General features: G+C 34.3%; 1 protein-coding gene across 1 annotated transcript; it reads right to left on the bottom strand.

Moving 5' to 3' along the window:
* Nucleotides 1-1,629: 1,629 nt before the first annotated feature.
* LOC110441177 lies at nt 1,630-15,989 on the bottom strand. Its single transcript, XM_021484274.1, has 6 exons — nt 15,909-15,989; nt 12,331-12,546; nt 6,854-7,111; nt 5,518-5,616; nt 4,937-5,035; nt 1,630-3,501 (listed from the first exon to the last, which is right to left on the bottom strand). Exons 1-6 carry the CDS (start codon nt 15,937-15,939, stop codon nt 3,380-3,382), a joined length of 825 nt encoding a protein of 274 aa, XP_021339949.1. The 5' UTR covers nt 15,940-15,989; the 3' UTR covers nt 1,630-3,379.
* Nucleotides 15,990-21,248: the final 5,259 nt, after the last annotated feature.

The raw sequence follows: 21,248 nt of genomic DNA, 5'->3' as shown, positions 1-21,248 counted from the left end.
CCGATAAATGTCTTGACAACTGTCTTTTGAAATTTGTTTGGATGTAGACATTAATGCTGCTTAATAAATACTATTGTTAATTAATATTAATATGAACGAACAGTTATATTGAAATACAATTACAATATGAATATCAGTCAAAATTGTTTTTATAAATGAACATGTGTGATTGTGAATAAGTACACATTTCATTTTGTACTGTTCAAATATTTTCCAAAATCTTTTTTTTCTGTCGTGAGATTCGACTCTCTTAACATTACCTGAGTATCCAAACAAATGATTGATTTTGGTGTTTATTAAAGGTATTCTTCAAACGACGACAATATTTCCACAATCATGATGCGCACGTCAAATCGTGTGATGAATATCAGTCTGATAGCTTAGTGCCGATATATTAATTGAATCTGGATATCTCAAACATCGTATGCATTGGAGTTAATTTGCTACACACCAGACAAATTTCCAGTAACGACGCATGCTATTTTTGTCAAGCACAAGCATCCATAACATAGCCTAAATAGCCTGAAAAAGCATCGAAGCCGAGTGGTGAATTGTTCAAATTGCGACACATAATATTACCTTGGAATTAGTTCATGTCAATTTAGTGTGTTTCACATACAAGATGTTTAGTTCACTGTTGGAATTCTTGAGGGCCTCCAAAAACCATTTAGCTAAGTCATCTTCCCCAGACTATACCTTGATATCCAATATGGTATCAATCCTTACTGGGATTTAACTACAATACAATACAAATAACCAACTGAATAGTATTAGCATGCTATCCTATACTATTTACAATGAAACTGACTTAATTTAATATGAATATGCAAGTGAAAATATTTTAACTATAAACTACACACAAGTACGGTATGACCCCTTAATACTTAACACGCACTAACACGTGCGTTCCTACTAAACAACGAATACCAGCTACCGTGTGTATTAACTGTATTCACTATATAAACAATATCAAACGAATGTAAAATAGTGCTGTAGGATTTCATATAACATGTGTACTTATTGTATAAATCACTATATAAACTAAACACACAAAATTTAATGAGAGCATCTGTTTTTACCCAACACAAATAGATTCATTGTATCTATAAATAGCTCACTATGTAAAATTTCGCTTTATAACTACACATCAGGTTAAAAACAATTACAAAGATGATATGTAAATGTGTTGATAGGTACGGTACTCACCACAGCTGTACTGTGCGTTTTAGTGTCCCATTTGTCGCACAATTTCAGCATGGTGTTTACACTTCACGAGTTGACATGGCGTTGCTCTCCACCCGCTCNTAAAACTATAATATTTATTAAAATCTTTACTCAGGCCCTCTTCAGGCATCCAGTAGTACATACATACATACATCCCATAGAATAGTAAATTGATTTATTAATTTTTAAATGGAATTTATTAAGACGTCATGAAGAAATATGAAGGATAATAATATGCGACAATGAATTTTAAGCTAAACATAGCTGATTGCTAAAGGTATATACAGGGTATAGTGTTGAATATATATACATAGCATATTGTTAAAAGGAACCATTCACCATGCTATTTGAATTACTGCATATCAGGAATAAGGCGATTGGTAAAAATAATAACATAACACGAATTCATCACTATCAAGCCTATGACATTATAACGAAGAAAAAACGTTTTACTGAATTGACTTTCCTGACATTGTTTAGCTTTTGAACAGTTGCATAATTGTTGTTCAATTTGAGTTAGTACATGCATTTGTTCACCTACCTTTAAGATGGCCATCTGTTTGCTTGCATTTTCCGCTCAATTGACAGATAGGGTCACAAGCTAGTCTCGACCTTCCAACTCTTGGGGTGCATGAGAAGAAAACAAACAAATGTTTACGCATACAAATATACTGTTTTTCTTAACAAAGCTGATGGTATATATAAGCTTATTATTTGATTGTATCATTACATAAATATCATATGAACATCAATTACGGAGTTGTATATTGATAAAATGATATGTTTAAAGGTGAAGATAAAGATATGAAGTAGGGTAATGATATAAATAAACTAAGACTTCGATAATTTACAGAAGAATACTACATATATATAAAATGAATCATAAGTGACGGTATATAGCGTTTCTTTTAAAATAAATTCTCCTCCAATGGGTGTTTGTAACAAAGGTTTGAGTATACATTCTTCTCTATCTTGATGTACATTTTCAATAAGCATCATGATCAAACCCTGCAAAGATAAGATACACAGATTATAGTAAAATGTGTACAAATAAATACTGTTTAACATGTATAGACCAGAAACATTTCACTTTACCATCTATATTAATTACTTAAAAAGTCAGTCATCATTTACAAAATAATGAAGTGTACAACTCATTATAAATTGAGATCACAATCGATTACCCAAGTTTATGTTTTGATGAATCCTATGCTTACGCAATATACGATTACAAAAGTGTAAGCACGGTTGTGTATTCGCACAACTCATAGAACATCATCCGCACATCGCGCGCAAATGTGCACAGAGTGCGATGGGGTCCATTAATTATGCAGAACCAAACAAACCCGGAAAACACGTGTGAAATTAAATATATAGCAGGTATTCAATTTTTTATCAGTATATTTTCACTATATTAAATTTGACAGTGCATATTACAAAGTATTAAAATGACCAGTTTTACCTGGCTCTATATATTCAATAGAATAAGTGTGAAGATAGAGAACTGTAAAAATAAATAAAATATATGATTAAATGCATATACATAAATCATTTTGATATTTTCCTAGAAAAAAATGTCTATTCTCAAAAAAATGAGTTCAACTAGTTAGTTATTGATTTAACTCGTACAATGTAAATTTCAGCAAGAATTATGATGCTTACTATCATGTTTTTAAAATCATAATGGTACATACGGGATATTTCAATGCCTCCAGTATCTTGTCCCAATTGTTTCCATGTCCATAAAACGTCATGTGATTGTGCAGAATCAGTAGTTTTGGAGCGAAATACACACAAAGACTACTGACCAATAAAACCAAGAGGAGACACTAGCATACACACTTTTATACCGGCTTGCACGACCACAGGTCGCGGACATCACATGACATGGACACTACATGAAACATACAACACGTGAAACAATTTATATTACGAACATCACGTGACATAGACAATACAGTTAACGTACATTATACATAGAATATTTACAATACGTGACGAACTTATAGGAACGCATAATGCTATAGCATACAGTTGCTGAAATAAAAAAAAAGTTAAAATGTAAATTCCTTGTTATATGTTGAAACAACTAGAGCAGAACTCGAGTCAAATATTTATGAAATTCACATTCACATTCAATATGATTCATTTTAAGCTAATCAAACAAGAAACAAATAACTATACCATTGCACTCTCCGGTGTTTCTTTCACACTTGTCTTGACAGCTGACAGGACAGGTCTGAGTGCAGTTGGGGCCATACACACCAGGCACACATTCTACAAACAGTCATTTACCTTCAATGCATCAGCAATTGAGTTTGATAAGCATGTCCTTACTATAACAAACGAATGTTGAACATTTCTTGGCAAACAGTTTTAAAACGGGGTCATTTTAAGACACGGTAAAAAAATCGTGTTGGACACACATTGTTCAACAATACAACATTAAAATGAGGTATACATCAACATTTTTTTAATTGGCGTTGAAAATGATCATGTACGTGTAAAACGAGATACACGAAGTGAGGTATCGGAGAAAAGCTTTTGTACTTCGTTACATAAGGTACAAAAACGCACGCCCACTAACAAAAATGCCGGTTTACCAAACATTGCAATACTTTAACAAACAACGGATTAAGAAAGTAAGGATCATTGCTGATTATAGAGATGAATATAATATTACAACATTTGCTGTACAAGGAGAACCAATTTAGTTTGAAAACGCCTATAAAATCGATAACATCAATTGTATAGGCGTGACAATTCACTAACAAACTCACAGACTTTTCATATCAACATCAATGTGAGGTAAATCGTTAGTGATTTTAATTCGGGATAGCACCGAAATGTTGTGGGGCGGGGATATTGCTATGTGAGAAAAACTGCCATAGAATCTAACCTCATATTCTGAAAATATCGGTTAATATGTCATCAAATTTATCAATAAAAATACCAGTTAAGTATAACATAGCTCTAACAAAATGTTACAAATATATATATATATATAATGTAATGTGAAAAATTCTCAACAACGAGACTTAAGTACTTTCATCTCTTCTAGGAGATTCTTCTGAATTATCAAATTATTACTAAAAGGGTGACTAAGATATTTGTATAGATGTAAGACAATGTATATTTCATTGATTTCCATTGAAATGACATTAACAGTATATGTGATTGACACAGATTTGGTAGCGCACGGGCGTTATGATGTGTTTTCCTCCAAAGTCACAAACACCGTTATAGTAAATGTAGAGTGGTTCAAACCTTACATATTCTATCTGTAAGTTACTGTAACTAAATCTAAATTGACTGATTCAAATAACATCATAATCTTGTTTATTTTGTATACGATTTACTTTGCTGGCCAATATTGATCACATCGATCGCCAGTACATGGTGTCATAATAATTGTATTTCAAAATTCATTACTACAATTTCAATTTATTTTTCGCTTATATATGTATAATCTACACCACAAAGTAAATAAGATGATGACATGTGTCTTAGTACTGTAATGTTAGTCGCAGTAATGGCTGAAAGTGAGACACTAGGAAAGCAATACAAAAATCAGTTAAGCCAGCAAGAGTAAAAATATACTATAACGTAATTATTTGTATATCTACACATCACTGCATGTTCATTATAAAATCACCCAAACAAGTATTGTATGTTTTAATCTTAGATACCAGTATTATGACTTTTTATTTACCTGAGCAAAGACCGGACTCCACATTGCACACGCCATTCAAACAATTTGTCGGACATGCTGTACAAACAAGCCCAGACTTATAAAATCCCGGCGCACAGTCTAAAAATAATAAGACGTTACAGTGTATGATATGTTATTAAGTAATCACTGCTGATTCAAAGTATCAAACTACAATTATCAAATGGTAGTATTAATAACAGTAAGTATAATATTTTCAAGGCAATGGCATTTCATTGAAATCAAGAAAAAATGAGATAAAGAAAAATAATAGTAAACATCTTAATGGTAAACATTCGTAATGTAATTTGTATTTCAACGAAAGAAAAAATCTTATATTCTAATGATATATAAATAAATGTGTAAATGACGAATGTTCAGTGTATTTGTTCTTCAGGTGCCTAGTAACACTAAATATTTGAAACAATGACAATAGTTGTGCAAAACGCAACGTCATCTTGTGAATAACACATTTTTGTATAATTTACTGGAGTTTTGTCAATTTTCCACATTTGTGTGATATATATCGATATAAACATTCGTCTATAAAAGTTAAGAAATCTACTCAAAATGAATTAACTTACATGAACACTGACCGCTGTTAGGATGACACTGGCTATTAACACAGGTTGGATCACAGTTTGAATCACAATCTCCGTCACCATATTTCCCTACTGGACAACCTGAAATTTGTATCTCTTTTGATGCAATATGTACAAAAATCCTTTCCTTCTTAAACGAGCTATATTATTTTATGCGCGAGGAAACCAGAGTACCCGGAGAAAACGCACGTGGTCGGGATAGTGATTCAACACCTTTTCACGTCCAATCGGGGACACCCATGTAGATCGGGGATCGAGAAATGAATACACCTCCTGCTATCCACTGCATGTACCGTAAGAGCCGATTGATGTGAAAAACCTCTGCAGAATTTGGGATAAGCTTTAGTGTCTTCTATTTTAGGTCACGAAAGCGACCAAAATAAATCTGCTGCACCATTACAATATTTGGGATCTTTACATTTCCCACTACCTCTAGCAACCTTTTATTTCATAGTGCCTTACTTGGCAATACCTCACTTTTAGCTTTAAAGTTTAACGTTCGTTCAGGTGAGGAAGGCCATAGGTTCTGTCCCCAGGCCAGAACATAACAAAGTCTTTAAAAATCGCAGGTACTATTCCCAGTCAAGTTTGATTTTTTTTTAAATGTACATGTTTCGTGATGTTCAATAGGTACACATGTGAAAAATATACTCATTTGATTCTACTCTAATATTTTCGAAATTCGTTATTTTTTTTTTTCTCGTAAGATTTGTCTCCCTTTGCATAACATGGTGATCCAAACCAACGATAGGTTTTGGTTTTATGATTTTCTTGCAATCTTTGTCATAATGTTGTTTATTTCTATAATATTAAAGCCATTATCTAGACGAGCAGATTTCCAAAACCGTGACGCGTACAGGTACGTTACATCGTGTGGTGAACATCAGTCTGATAGCTTACTGACATTATAAATAAAAGTGGCGCAGCAAAATATTTTAGATATTTCGATATTTGATAAAAACCTGATATAGGGATTGAATCTGGATATCTCAAACAACGTGTAGTATGGATTAAAGTAATTTGCATCACATTCCAGACAAATTACCAGGAACGAAGCATGTTATTTCTGTTAAGCCAAAATCACCACTAACAAGGAACATAAAAGCCCGGGTGGTGAATTGTTCAAATTGCGACACAAAATGTTCCTATGTTTCATTCTTGTAAATTTAGTTTATTTCTCTCAAACAAAATCTTTAGTTCGTTGATTTAACTTTTCAGGGCACAAATGACATAAACACACAATACAACAAAATGGAGACTATATAAATCATATGACGTATCAATGGTTCACATTAAACTACTGCACGAATACACTCACCATGAACTTGTACTTCACAGAGCTCCAGGAAAGCTTGTGTAGAGTACCAAGAGTAAGCTAGTGTTCGACGGTCGACGTAAATTGTCAGGTATCGGGTGTTGCCTGTACATGATGTGATTCGTGGAGTTAGCTCCACCACACATGGTGCAGAAGGTGTGTCTGTATAACAACTGCCATTGTTTCTCCAATCTGTTGTAGTATTTGACAGGTATATTTGATAACCAGCGAATCGACCTTTTTGCTCTAATATAGCCTCATCTGAATGAATAAAAATGTCAATAATCACAAGTTTAAGTGTATTGGTATTTGGAATACAAATATGTTTCGTTTCGGCTTTCATTCCATTAATATATAATATGTATCCTGTCAGACAGCAGTAGCCATTTCTTAATTATTTTTTTCTTATACTTCATAACTGGTTTACAATGTTATCTATTTTTTCGCTGATTTTAGCTGTAAACAGATGCAGACAAAAAATAACCGGTTAAATATTTTTTACTGCATACAGCTACATGTAGTAACACGAATGCTGACCTTGATTACTGTCGATTTCTTTCGGAAAATCTTTGTATGAAGTCGTTACAACCCTTGTAAAACACAAGAATCTATCAACAGATAAATGATGTACTTTTTTTCTGAATAATCTGCAATATTATCCCCTATTAAAATATATCCCTACATTTGAATGTTTCTGTAACAGAAGTAGTTCCAACTATTCCATCTGTTGAAAATCTTTACGTCGAACTATTGTGTTAGAGATGTGAAGGTGTTCCCCAGAAATGTATGCATGGAGCTAATTATTATCTGAATTCAAAGTTGCAACCATAATACCATTTCTATGCCTTTAATCCATTGATGAAAGAAATATCTTTAAAAACTTGCATATTAAAAGTAACCCCAGATAGTTTGGACTGATTTTTGTCCACTGTCTGTGATTTTTTAATATAACCTTTTTTTTTCAATCAAACCCTTTCATATGAAAATGCTATTATTTATATAATCTCACTATAATCGATCAATGTGTTGCTATAAATACAGGATATCTTGAATGTTAGACAAGAGATCAAATGTGCATGTATCGCTCACACATGCCTTTCAATATTGTTTGGTATCACAATTGCACATCCGTAAACTTCACAGTTTGTCAGGATAAATTGCCATGTAGCAGTCAAGGTAACAGTACATACGAAGTATCTTTATTCCATTAACTTCAATAGCTTTCTTAAGAAGTTTGACAAACCAAATTATGACACTTTCCACACTGGTTAAGGTAATTCATTCAAGGAAACAAAGGATATATATGCACAAGTAAAACACTTCATGCTACTACATAAGTACCATAAACTTTTAACTACATTATCATAACATTGTTGACTCATAAAACCTAGAACGTATGTCAAGGTTATTTTTTTAAACTGTGCAGTACTTTACCTAAAATTTCTATCTGTTCGTTCTTCATAAAATGTCATTTGAGGATTTTTTGTTTAACATGTTTGACACTTTTGACCGTTAATTTCATAATTTTCGATGGTATATATCTTACAAACAATGGAAATTTGGAAACATAAAGAGATTATGAAATCGCCCTCCTTACAGTGACAAACATAGCCTACACATCTGATTGACATTATAAATATGTAGTAATATTAATATGGCAAAATTGACGTTATTTGAGGAAAGCATAAATACCAATTGTTGCAGTCATTACAGGGATTGCAACAAGCTTTAGATAACCAGTCATACATGAACTGGTCACAAAAAGGCACGTGGTCAATACATTGACATAATTTTGTGTTTGGAACATTTCGGATAGTAAAAAGGCTAAACAAGATTGACAAGAACACACTTACATTTGATAAGATCTAAAAGATACGTCCAGTATCTGTAATCGGTAGTTTTTTAGAATATATGCATTTTGAACATTCAATTAAGTTGAATTGGAAAACAAGTTAGGAGGAATAAATGTCATATGAAGCACATATGTTCTTACATATGAACGATTATATAATAGGAAAATGTGATAAAATTCATTTATAGTAATGTAATGACCCTACCTATTACAATCTGTAAATCATTACAGTTTAGGTAGTACATATTATTGTCGGTTTACCAATGTAAAATGTTATGACAATCTTGACAAAATCAATGACAAAGTTTATTTGTAACGATTATCATCGCTATATGAATGAAGATGTTTTGTATGAATATTGTATTTCTTGAGGAAAGAGTGTATGTAGTTGAAATTAATATACTATATGTTGCTTGGGTATTGGCATATTATGACAAGCTACCGATCGCGATCTTGAAATATTACAGTGATCAGTCTCATACTCGAGGTCTATTCTCGCTTCGGTTTCTATAATAATTGTACACGAATATCAAGACAATATTTCTCAAAAAGAAGAATGTTTCGTGTCATTAATGTGCCAAAACTTTTATCCTGATACGTTTCCAATCGATCATAATCGGAAGATTGTAAACTGTTAGACGGCTGTCATCTGCTTTGTACAACGCCATATTTGTTTTGCATTCGGAACTCTCGGATTTTATCTTATGTAAGCATTGCTATTGGAGAAGGTAAAAACCAAAGGATTATAACATACGGGTCAGCTAATAGTATAAATAGTTGTGAACCGCAGATATTCAAGGATAGCAGTTTTACTCCTCTCACGAGACGGTCGACATACCTTACCTCGCCGCGTTCAACTATATTATAATATTTACCAATTTTTGCCAACAATGGATTGCAGTGACGAGGTAACTATTTAGACACTAGGGTGTTCTTGTAAAGAACATTCCCCATACTGTGTTACGTATAATAATAATAGTGAAATAATTCATGTCTCCAATAATCTCCATTAATCTTAAACATTCTTCAATAGAAATATGTGATAGGTAAATAAAACTTTAGTTGTGATATATACATATAAATATACTATGATATTTATCTTAGTAGTTTTTGGCACTTTCGTGTGAACTCAAGTGTTAGAAAAGTAAAATAACTGTCATTCTCTCAAATTATATATTTGCTAATAATCTCCAATAGGCTCTTTCGATCCTGGTGTTGGAGTGAGGTGCATTAGGAAATACTTGGTGTCATTCTGTATGAGAGAAAGTGTACATATATATGTACCAAAATATAAATATAAATATTTTGTTGAACTAATACAAGTTTTAAGTTGAATTGTACTCTTGAATTGGTGTTGTTTATAACAACCTAGAGCAACAACCACAAAACTGCGGAGACCAAGCATACCAAAAGCCAGGACCAGGCGGGCTCAAATAGACGTCAACTTGACATGATATACATGACTTAGCGACGTTACAGTAAATCAGTATTAAACATTATTAGAGATAAGGAATCAATCTGCAAACAATGAAGGGTAACACATTTTCTATGGTTTACTACATTTTACATTTCCAAACTTAATACATACAATGCTTTATTGTATTGATATAATTTCAAAAAATTACGTTTCTACTTCTTTTGTAAAAATGTGATATATATACCACGAATATTAGAAGATAACAATACACATTGGATTTAGTGGAAAGATAAAATTTTATTAAAAGTATGCACAGATCAAATTTAACAATATTATTAAATAACCGGTCAGAAAGTATTACACAGAATATTATTGGAAAATAATGCAACCACTAACCTACATGTACTGTCATGTAGCAGAATTTAAATATCAGGAATATTGGATAATGACTAGCTATATCCAACATTACTATTATGGCATCACCGTACTAATTAAGTCATAATCACCAGTCCGAATTATTGTCTTATATACAGCAATCGGTTTATCTTTCCGGACGTCCGTCAGCCTGTCCGATTTTCGTTTATACACTTAAACTTTCTGAAATACTATCTGATATTCATTACAGATTTCATGCTTTTACAACTTTCGACGACTAAAGTGTGATTGTAAGAGAAATCTGCACATATTTAATTAGCATTTTAGACTCTGATTAGTTAGTGCTTTTTAAAATGTAGCAAGACTTGATTTGTGGCTAGTGTGTAATTGTACACAGCCAGGAAAGGAGAAATCTATCCCCAGATGACCTCGGTATTTAATTGCACTTTCGATAATATGTCATTTCGTACGTTCAATTGGCCTTCAACACTATACAAATATGAAAGAAGAATAACTTAAAATGTTAGCAAAATCTGCATATGCTATAACATTGTAAAATAAAATATTTTTTTTATATCTATTTGTGTATTGTTTCTATATTAATTTTCAAAACAGTCTAGCTGTGTATGATATGAAATTGATATAATTAATTTAAGATATAATAGGATGGAAACCTATTCAGATTCAGTAATTATCATATTTTGGCAAACGATGTATACATATATAATTATGTAACACGTCTCCATCTTAAAAAAATATTTGAATCCGGGTAAATTTTTGATACTGTTGTTTAATGTGTGTCCATGCAAGAAATCTTAGATTGAGATGTACGCATCAAATTATATGAGTTTACCTAAATATGAGGACGCTAGGCTTCATACCAGTGTACCAAAAACAGGATAATACCAAACAAACTGAACAATTGTGGAAGAGCAGCACAGGGAATTAGCAGGCAATATTGAAAGACTATTTGTATGTAGGTAATTTTAACATGACACGCTTATGTCAGTTTTACTGTAAAGTGGCGTCATTGGCTGTTCAATGTGGTCACCCGGACAACTTGAGGTAAGAAATATTTACGAAAAGATGACTTGCCACGCAACGCTTATTAATTTGGTATTATTTGCAGAAGATTATTTTTCCAAAAAATAATGTTAGTTTGAAGACGAAAAAAAATCCCTGATTTATTCAATTTAACAATACATAATTTTCTACTTATATTGATCGTGTATCCGAAAAATGCTAACGTTCCTTTTAGGCTACAGTGTTATTACTCTTTAAGAGGCAATGTAACTATATGACTCTACTTCACAATCTATTTATAGAACCACGTGCCAGGAATATTGATCGATAATAGAACAGAAAATTGAATGGTATCTACTTATGAAAAATGAGAAAAAACCCATTTTGAAATGGATACATTTAGTATCAGATATATCCAAAATTTTACGGCACAGTCCCGCTTTTTGGGAACATAACTATTTTCCCTTCGTTTCATATCAAATGCTGACTTAGTTGATACTTGATAACAGTGTATCAACCAACAGATTAAAAACCAAGCATTCGTTCTGCATTGGTTTAGTCAAACGATGCGAGAAAAAATCTAAAACTCGGATTAAAAAATCCATTACGATATGACATGCATATACATGTATATTAGTAACAGTTTTATGTGTGTAGTTAAACAATGCTGCTAGTAACAAGTATACTTACTTTCTTTCACACATTAAACGAAACCACTTCAAGGTATTATATGGTTACCTGATGATTATAAAGTGTCTAGCTACTTTTTAGTTATGTAAGTGTTTATAGAGAGTATTTATTTGTTTACATCACCTCTGTAATATATCTTGACGTCTTCGATGACGACTTGATCACCAAGGTCAATCTGCCACCAAGCTTCATTTGGTGCAGGATTCACGTTTGTATGTGAGCAACAACCACTTCTGAGCGTCCGTTTAGTACAGCCATCTACTGCCTTGTCACTTCTGTAGTCAGTTTCAAAATCTGAACTTTGACTTGTTGTGACTTTCGAATCAAGACTGGTGTTTACTGAAATGAAATAGAAAACACGTTATGGTACAGGCAAGGACAATATACACATGGGTATTGCAAACAAGGGATATACTTTAATTGACTACATTAGCGTGTTTATCAACTAGAAAAATGCTTTGCAGAACCTTATTGTCAAATTGTGCAAATCAGGCGGAATCACTATCTCTATCAAGGTTAAACGTACACTAACCACACTGGTTTATTACCAACACATGCCCATGTAATTAAATAAACATTTGTTTTGACATAAGATCGTGCTATAAACTGCAAGGTGCAGATTTAAACACTCTGTTTATCAATGACTATATAATTTAATAAACATTTTATAACATAGTTTTGAGGTGAATGTTGCAAAGATACGATCGCATTATGAGATGTGTTATACATGAACAAAAATATAACTGAGTTTCCTTGCACATTTCTCGATTAGCTAGCCATGATTTATCAAAAAAATATTAACGAGACAAGTATACAACTTTATATTTTCTTATGTTACTCATTTATCCAGCATCTAGCCGTCAATATGACAAAATATCTCGACATGTTAACTTGACATTCTAGTTATATGTTTTGCATAAACTTCTTTATTTACGTTTGTGTATTTTAAGACCTTGCGATTTACGGAATGGAATATTTCTGTAAGTTTGTTTGTGTTTTTGTAAACGCAAATGCAACATCACATACCATGATTTAGATGCACGTTCTGCTTATGGAACTTATGTCATAATTCATTTGTGCCATAACACAAAATGTAGCATTAACGATGGTTAAATGGAATGTATGATCCCACGATGATGTCACGCATAGTATTTGATGAGCAGCAGAATGTTCATACCAATACAAAAAATATCCCGAAAATACCAAGTCATTGAAGAAGTATTATTCCTACTAAACTAGATTCATCAATCCAGTTTAATATCGGGGCTGCTCAAGCACTATTCAAGTTAAAACCAAAAGGCAAAACGTTAGCAGACGTAGTACATATTTAACAAAGGCTCTGGTAGGTTACATTCAATAACTCAGGACAATTGCGTTTCATTTTCAGATATTTGTTTTTTTGTATTAGCATAAGTAAAAGAAAAAAAATCCATATTTTTCTTTACAAAAGATATCACAGACAGTTCTTCATCAAGTGATACAAATCCTAGCATTTATCAAGAATATGGTCATTCTAAACCCCTAAATAAACTTAACGAATATATTATTAAAACATATACGAATTACAATGTAAGGGCGTTCACCATACATGATTTAACGGGAGCCTTCAAGTTATGTATTTTACCAGAGGATTACTTATAGGAATAACACTAGTCTATGTTGTATTCATTTTCAGTTGTTTTCCAGCGAAGATTGAATATGTTAATCTAACATCTGCATTGTTTATTGAAGTTGCTGCAATCCACTATGTTTATCAGAGGAGCTTCGTTTTCAATCTAGTTATTTACCAGAGCGGCTTCAATCTGTCGTTTATCTAATGTACATCAATATGAACTTTAAATAAGTTTTTTTTTACTTTAGGGGCTTCAATTTCTGTTATGACAACAAGGACTTCCCTTTACCGAAGGGGCTTCAATCTACGTTGTTTACCACAGTTTGGCGTCAATGTCTGTTGCGAGTCGTATTAAAGCGGTTACATAAAGGAGCTTTATCTACGTTGCTAGCCAGAAAAACTTCCATTTACGTCGCTTACCGGGGGGGATTCGATCTGCATTGTTTACCGGAGAGGGGTGTTTCACTCTGTATTGTTTATCGAAGGGCATTACCTACAGAAGCTTCAGTCGTCATCGTTTACCAACGAAGCCTTAATCTACGTCGTTTATCAAAGGGCCTTCAACCTTGTTGTTTATCAAAACAGCTTAAATCTACGTTGTTTACGAGAGAGACTTTAATATACGTTGTCTACATAACCCCGGTGATTCATTAATTTTATCTTCCAAATGGAGTGAATTATAAGTTGTTTACAGAAGGAGTGTTTTACCAAAAAATATCAATCTATCTTGATGACCAAAGGGGGGGGGGGGGGGGGGGGTATACAGATTTTTTACCAGAAGTGCTTTAATCTTCTTGGTTTACCAGAGGGTCTTCAAAGTTACTAAACGGAGGGGTTTCAATCTTCGTAGAAATTATTTGACTTTCATTATCATGACGTCATTTCAACAAATTGTATTGCAAAAGAAGCAAAATGATTTGGCATCAGGCAAAGCCTATGTAAGCCATCTCCAAACGATTCCGGTATGGTACAGTGATTTTAACAAAACATATAAACAATAAATATAGTGTATCTCCCCGATACATCGAACAAACTTTAAGTACTTTAATCAAATTTGCCAGTTTCAGTAATGTATTCTGACATATATTGTAATAAATAGGATTTTTTTCTTCATTACAATCATGACAACCGTGTAATAAGGGTATGGTATTAAAATGATCACGGGAAATATTAGGGTTAATAAATTGGTTTCTGAGTTTTGATCGTAAGTCATTGAACATTGGACAAAGGAAGAAGTGTTCCGCTGTTTCATCTCCGAGGTTACAAGTTCATGTTGGTGAATCTCTCAAATGATGACGTCATGATCAAATAAGAAATTTCGGTGTCTTTGACGATCAACGGCATGCTTATTGTATCATTAAGTAATGGACGATACGTACATATGACGGGTACCGCATACGATACATGGCATGCTACTTAAAACAAATCTAATCAAAATAACATGCTGCGTTATAGTCGTCAAGATAGCATTATTTGGTGTCGGTAGTACAACCGTGGTTGAAGCATCTAATAGTCTCATTAAAGTCGAAGTAAGTGTAATGTTCTAACAAGGACATACTTGTATCTGCTACCTGCCCTGTTGAACGATGAAATGGGTCGTGTTCATCATTGTTATCACATACATACAGTCTCTTTACGTAATATACCCACAGCGAGTAAACTAGTCGATATAAACACGTGATTTCTATATATTATTAACAATAATAGGACCTTAGATCTACTTATATTTTCGCAAAACTTAACTTCATCGAAAATAAAGCCGGTCTGTTTTGCTATCAAATATACGAAATATGGCCCGGGATATCGATGTTTATTAAAAATTTGGTTTTAAGTATCATAATGCGAATATCAACATTCTGACAATATGCCAATTATTTAATGTATGAGTGTGTGCTAGTTATGCACTTAATCAAAATATTTGTCTGTAAAACTGTTAGTCCTTTTAGATGCAATGGAATGCATGCGTGATGACAAAATTTCAACGCAGAAGGGAATATCCCGATTTGGGCTTTTCAGGTTTTAAATTGCCCACGCCGTCTTTGATGTCCGACATACACTTACACAACAAAAGAAAAACGTGCAATCGTACCTGTGGTTGGAGAAATCTGAACTGTCGACATGAAGTATATAATCCGTAGGCAGAAGGCAAAAAAACTCCATTTTGCACGAAAGTGACATTCATGACACGTAGGACGATCACGGTTGCGTGACATTCTCTACCAACCAGGAAGAAAATCATAATTGTTTACATTTGCGCTTCAATGTCACTATGCTAACCATGTAACGTTAGTGCAGGCAAATTCGGCACATTAGCAATGCTTTCAGTTAATAATTTGTCCAAAAACGTATGTATCAAAATGCCGACGAGCACCAGTACAGAAGAAGAATTGACTGAAATGCCTATAAATAAACATTGTTGTAAACACGCCTTGATGACGTCACGCAGTAACATTTGGGACGTCATCAGGCCTTCCGTGGTTTTACTCAAAGGTGCAGGCAGGTTCGCCACCTTCAAACATTTCACTTATTTACGAACAGCTCCAATATATGTGTGTGTAACCATGATTAACAAATAAATGGCTTTTCTTAGCTGTGATAGTTAATTTTCGGTAACTTGAAGAAACTGATTTATGCTGTTTGAGAAAGATGGCAGGGATCGGCTGAGATAAGGTCAATTTACATTGGTGTCCAAAATTATATTTTTTATCGGGTCCGGATGAGAGGTGCAGGACTTTCAACGGTCGCCTTTCCCCCTCGACTTTTGGGAAATTTGTCACATGAACGGAAAACATCTGACAAATGATTAAAACGATTTTGGGGCTTGAAAACGTATTCAACAGATACTGTCCCGGGCGTAGTAATGTACAAGACTTACTTTTTCATGTCAAAATCAGTCTTTGGTAACAACGCAAGTTATAGTTGTCGGTCTATACGTATAATCATCATGATATTGTACAGCAGTACTTTCATGCCGACAAACTCTTTCCAAATATAAACCTTGAAATTTTCTAGATGATGCATTAATTAAAGTGTTGTAAGATGGCTGAATGTCAGACGAAAACAATATTTTGTAAAAGATACTGGTTAATTGTTTTCTAAATACACATGCATGAAAATGGAAAATGAATTATTAAGTCTTCAGAGCGTCATTTCAATAAACAAGCATTCCATGTCGTCAGTACATTGTATGTACCAAAGTACACTTGTAGAAAAACAATTTACTTGCATTGACGGTTCAATCGACCATAACACTGCAATTGGCATTGAGCTATGGGTATTTTCAATTTGTATGTAATGCATTTAACAATAAATCACAACCAACAGGTCTCAGATTAACGAGTTTAGTTGACGAGATGTCCGTCGCGCAGACCAAATTTTTAAGATTCGTTGCGTTACAAGATATTTCATAACTGTTTTAATTGATAATATAACTTTCCCCTTCTTATACCTCTTCTTGTCAAAATATTTAGGGGCTTTTACTGTTTTGAAGACTATGGTGACGTTATTAACGTCACATCTTATGTATTATGGCGCCATATGGCAATTTCGTCACAGGGTGGCGAATTTGGGTGCATGGCGAATTTGCCTGCGCTAACGTTACATTTCTTTCGGTTTATCAGATGATGAACCGAAATATGCAGTACTACGAACGTTATCGATAGGTAGACAGAAAATAATAAAGTCAAGTGTAACTCTCGTTATTATGTCTATTAGAATTACAATACTTTATAACATTTAGGCGGAAATGAAAGGACATGTTTAAACATTTGTCCGACCGTACCACAGGTCGACACCGTAAGTGCAAATGCAAGCTGTCACTACCTTACTCTTCCACACGTTCGTTTCCCGCTTAGCTTAAAACAATATCGCTAACAGTATCTCACGATTCAAACAAAACACTCTTTAGCATACACAATTCAATCAACCAGCGATACCATGGCTACTCTTGGTTCATCTGCCTCTTCAATATTAAGTGAATTTAGGAGGAATAATAATACTTTTACATACTTAAATGAAGAGTTGTTATTTTTATTCTAGAAAAATACAAAAAGTAGTAAAAACGAAAACATATATATCAAACTTCTTTGATATGTGGTTTATAGGCAATATAAATGGAAACTGCATTATAGCAGATAAAACACGAACTACTCCATGTAATACAGTTCATGTTATTTTCAGTAATGCAGTGGACATTCATATTGGCCATAAACCTCATCTGAAAGTAGTATAATGGCTACGTTCCCCGACTATCATTGTTCGAAGTTTATTACAATAAAGTCAACAAAATGACATATTTACAGGCGAATGCTCATACAATGATTTTAATGTCTACTCCCCTAACGGGAACTGCAATTTATAGGAATCATAGGTTATCACGTGAATCCTTTTAAATCATCGTGGATCTTGTGTACATGTTGTAAGGACTTGTATGTCCATAACAATACAATTTTAATGTAAGTGACATTAACCACCGTGGACCCTGTAAACAGTAAACAAGTTAACGTAAACAGGTGACTGCAGACTTTGAATGGGTATATTTGTAGCTAGTGCGAGTACATCGCAGCAGAGTTGAGTAAGGATACAGTAAATATGTTTCATCCTATATTGACACCTGCCAGAAAGAATCTCATGACTCTGTGGTGTAAAGCTTAATAAACGACAGCATTGAAACGCAATGTATGAGAAATATCGAGACATATACACGTACATTTTTTGAATTTGCATCTTCTTGAAAACAAATATATTTTTTATTTATTTTTGTTAAACCTCAGTCACACATTCAGAAATGTTACTGCCGTCCTTGAAAGGACCACTTCCAAATAAAATGTGTCAAAAGTCTAATAAAGAGCCTGTGATTCGTGGCGAGAAATTCACAAATTTGTAAAAAACATTTATTTAATCACGACAACAATCAAATATTGTTCAGGAAGCGTCCCGATACAGCCGTTTCCAGCCGAATTCGTCCCGATTCTCCCGTTCTCAATCCGAATCTGATTCGATTTTATCTTCCGCATGGTAAAAACGACCGAATCTGTCCCGACAGCGTCCCGATTCTCCCGAACGCGATCCGACAGAGATCCGACAGTGACCGGACAGTGAACCGATGCATTTGGCAAGATCTGGATGTAATCTGGACTAAATCGGCTAGTAACGGTAATGAAAAAGATCTCCAAATCTTGCCCGTTCATCACGACAGCGTCCCGACCCAAACGACACCGTTAAGACACCGTCAAGACACCGTCCAGACAACACAGGCTATTGTTAAGATTTTCATCCGATACAGCGGAATCTGTCACGACATGGTCACGATTGTAATCTGACTAACCAAAATCAGCTGAGGTTCCCGAATGTTATGGGATGCACCTTACTGCTTGGCCGAGCTCTCCGGACCATTCCCGATCCGTAGGACTCTGTTACGAACGTATACGACTGCGTTCAGACAATGATAGGACATTCCAGATAATTGAGGATAGTAATCCGACTCTTTCGATTTTCGTCTGATCTGAAACGGGATCCATAATCGGCACTGTGTGAACGCCGCATTAAGTCACTCTTTCGGCCCTGGATTTTCACATATCCATGACCCGCTTTATTTAGGTAACAACCTACTTTACACCAGGAACAAAACTGTAATTGGACACGTGCCAAGTTCTCTCATTACGAAACGGTCTATGCAACTAGCTTCCACGTTAACATCGCCATGAAAATATCGACTTGCTAACAGCCTACCGGCCACAATTTGACTCAACAGGAGAGTTTAAAACATGCAAAAAAAAAAAAAACATACATTATATTTTCTTTCCTGTACGATATGATGTAGTGCCAATATTTCCGATAATATTTATATTCGGATATGTATCGTAAACATGACAGCATGTATTCAATTTTATCTTGAATGTACACAGTCCTATGACATTTATATAAGACGCGAAATCTGTCTTAGTATAAGGTATATCACATATATACAGTGTGGTATAACCTAGTCTTTCCCCCGTACCCAAGTACATATATAAACATGGTGGTATAACTTAGTCTTTCCCCCGTACCCAATTGCATATATAAACATCGTGGTATAACCTAGTCTTTCCCCGTACCCAAGGACTTATCTAAACAGTGTGGTATGACCTAGACTTTCACCCGTACCCAAGTACATATTTAAACATTGTGGTATAACTTAGTCTTTCCCCCGTACCCAATTGCATATATAAACATCGTGGTATAACCTAGTCTTTCCACGTACCCAAGTACATATATAAACATGGTGGTATAACTTAGTCTTTCCCCCGTACCCAAGTACATATATAAAATAGTGGTATAACCTAGTCTTTCCCCCGTACCCATGTACATGTATAAACATGGTGGTATAACTTAGTCTTTTCCCCGTACCCAAGTACATATATAAACAGTGTGGTATAACCTAGTATTTCCCCCGTACCCAGGTACATATATAAACATTGTGGTATAACCTAGTCTTTCCCCCGTACCGATGTAAATATATAAACATGGTGGTATAACTTAGTCTTTTCCCCGTACCCAAGTACACATATAAACAGTGTGGTATACACATAGTCTTCCCCCGTACCCAAGTACATATATAAACATGGTGGTATAACCACGTCTTTCCCAGGTACCCAAGTACATATATAATCATTGTGGTATAACCTAGTCTTTCCCCCGTACCCAAGTACATATATAAACATTGTAGTATAACCTAGTCTTTCCCCGTACCCAAGAACATATATAAACATGGTGCTATAACTTAGTCTGCCCCCGTACCTAAGTACATATATAAACACTGTGGTATGACCTACTCTTTCCCCCGTACCCATGTACATGTATAAACATGGTGGTATGACCAAGTCTTTCCCCCGTACCCAGGGACATATATAAACATTGTTGTATAACTTAGTCTTTTCCCCGTACCCAAGTATATATATAAACATGGTGGCATAACTTAGTCTGCCCCCGTACCCAAGTACATATATAAACATGGTGGTATGACCAAGTCTGCCCCGTACCCAAGTACATATACAAACAGTGTGGTATGACCTAGTCTTTCCCCCGTACCCAAGTACATATATAAACAGTGTGGTATAACATAGCCTGCCCCCGTACCCAAGTACATATATAAACACTGTGGTATGACCTACTCTTTCCCCCGTACCCAAGTACATATATAAACAGTGTGGAATTACCTAGTCTTTCCCCCGTACCCAAGTACATATATAAACAGGGTGGTATAACATAGTCTGTCCCCGTACCCAAGTACATATATAAACATGGTGTTATAACCTAGTCTTTCCCCCGTACCCAAGTTTATATATAAACATGGTGGTATAACCTACTCTTTCCCCCGTACCCAGGTACATATATAAACATGGTTGTATAACCACGTCTTTCCCCGTACCTAAGTACATATATAAACAGT

The sequence above is a fragment of the Mizuhopecten yessoensis genome, unplaced genomic scaffold, assembly GCF_002113885.1.
Source record: "Mizuhopecten yessoensis strain PY_sf001 unplaced genomic scaffold, ASM211388v2 scaffold715657, whole genome shotgun sequence".
NCBI lineage: Eukaryota > Metazoa > Mollusca > Bivalvia > Pectinida > Pectinidae > Mizuhopecten > Mizuhopecten yessoensis.
This window is presented reverse-complemented; position numbering and strand designations above follow the sequence as displayed.